Below are 2,016 nucleotides of genomic sequence, written 5' to 3' on the forward strand. Positions count from 1 at the left end.
CTGAAATTCTCGAAAATATGCAGCAAGTATTTCGAGATTTAGGTGTGAGGAGGGCTAGGTATGGTGTGGTATTTATAGGGGAGAAGGATGGAGCTCAATATGGTAGTCCAATCATGCCCAAATTTGCTTCAAATCCCTCAATATTTGATTTCAATATCCTTGCCATATTTCGAAAATTGAGCTACCTAAGTTGTGAGATTAAATCCTTGATTCTTCTCACTTTGCTTGCCTCGAAAATTTTGATACTAGATTAAGGGATTTTGTGCACAAACTTGATGATTTCCTTCCAACAAACCAAGTATCTAACCATTATAATAATTAGGCATTAAATCTGGGGGAATTTCAAAATTTGCTTGTACTCCTTATGCCTTAATTCCTCTCAACTTGTATGGTATCCCAACCTTGTAAATCTTATTCCCCAAATTTTCGAAATTAACATGCCTTAGTGTAGGTATTGTTGACTTTGCCATAAAGATTCCCAACAATTATTTCCCATAAGCATATCTCCTTTAATAAATAATAAAAATCTCATACTAAAATTTTCTTACAACTTATTAATTACATTTTTCAAAAATTTCGGTTCTCACATCCCTCCCTCCTTATGAGAAGTTTCGTCCTCGAAACTGGAGTTGGCTTGGTCTCCAAATAAGTAGGGATAATCATTTCGCATCTTTTCTTCCATTTCCCAAGTTGCTTCTCGCTCTGTGTGGTTGGACCACTGTACCTTGACGTAGGGAATGATGCGTCGTCTGAGGACTTGTTCCTTGGTGTCCACGATTCTAATGGGGGCTTCTTCGTATTTCAGTCCTTCTCCCAAGTTCCCTTCGATCAAGAGCGGTTTTACTTCTAATACGTGACTCGGGTCTGGAGCGTACCTTCTCAGTTGGGACACATGGAACACGTTGTGGATCCTTGACATGCTTGGTGGCAATGCCAATCTGCATGCTAGTGTGCCCACTTTTTCAAAGATTTCGAATGGTCCAACATATCGAGGGTTCAGCTTCCCGGCCTTACTGAATCGGACAACTCCTCTCATAGGCGAAATTTTCACATAAGCCTTCTCTCCCACATTGAACTTCACAGGCCTTCTTCTAAGATCTGCCCAACTCTTCTGTCGGTCTTGAGCTGCCTTAAGCTTTTCTCGAACAATTTTAACTTTGTCCACAGTCATTTGTACTAGCTCGGGTCCCACTAAGGCTTTCTCTCCCACTTCGTCCAAATAAAGTGGTGATCGACATTTCCTTCCATACAAGGCTTCGTATGGAGCCATTCGATGCTGCTGTGATAGCTGTTGTTGTAAGCAAACTCGATTAAGGGTAGATGAGTACTCCAATTGCTACTGAATTCCAGAGCGCAAGCTCGCAGCATATCTTCCAAGGTTTGGATGGTTCTCTCCGTTTGCCCATCGGTTTGAGGATGATAGGCCGTACTTAGGGTCACTTTCGTTCCCATGGCCTCTTGAAAGCTCTTCCAAAAGCGCGAGACGAACCTCGGGTCTCTATCAGATAGGATGCTCACTGGAACTCCATGCAACCTCACAATGTTGTCCATGTACAGTGAAGCCAATTTGTCGAGATTATAATTCATGCGGACGGGTAGGAAGTGTGCAGTCTTTGTGAGTCTGTCCACGATCACCCATATACCGTCGTGGCTTTGCCTAGATTTTGGCAATCCTACCACAAAGTCCATGGAAATATGCTCCCACTTCCATTCGGGAATTCCAAAGGTTGCAGTAATCCTCCAGGTCGCTGGTGTTCTGCCTTGACCTGCTGGCATACCTGACATCTGGAAACGAATTCCGCTACATCCCTTTTCATGCCATTCCACCAGAAACTATTCTTGAGGTCCATGTACATTTTTGTACTGCCTGGATGGACTGAGAATTTTGACTTGTATGCCTCTGCCATTATCTCTTGGCGCAGGTTGTCGCTGTCGGGCACACACAGTCTTCCTTTTATCCACAAAATTCCCTTGTCATCAATCTGATGATCCTGAGACTTCCCTTCTCTGACATGC

The 2,016-nt window shown here is 43.2% G+C and overlaps 1 protein-coding gene across 1 annotated transcript; it reads right to left on the reverse strand.

Annotated features, from left to right (window-relative positions):
- Positions 1-245: 245 nt before the first annotated feature.
- LOC142505041 (uncharacterized) lies at positions 246-1,171 on the reverse strand. The gene is made up of 2 exons (XM_075617866.1): positions 725-1,171; positions 246-302 (listed from the first exon to the last, which is right to left on the reverse strand). Exons 1-2 carry the CDS (start codon positions 1,169-1,171, stop codon positions 246-248), a joined length of 504 nt encoding a protein of 167 aa, XP_075473981.1.
- Between the last annotated feature and the right edge of the window lie 845 nt (positions 1,172-2,016).

This window comes from Primulina tabacum, chromosome 10 (genome assembly GCF_025594145.1).
Source record: "Primulina tabacum isolate GXHZ01 chromosome 10, ASM2559414v2, whole genome shotgun sequence".
Classification (NCBI taxonomy): Eukaryota; Viridiplantae; Streptophyta; class Magnoliopsida; order Lamiales; family Gesneriaceae; genus Primulina; species Primulina tabacum.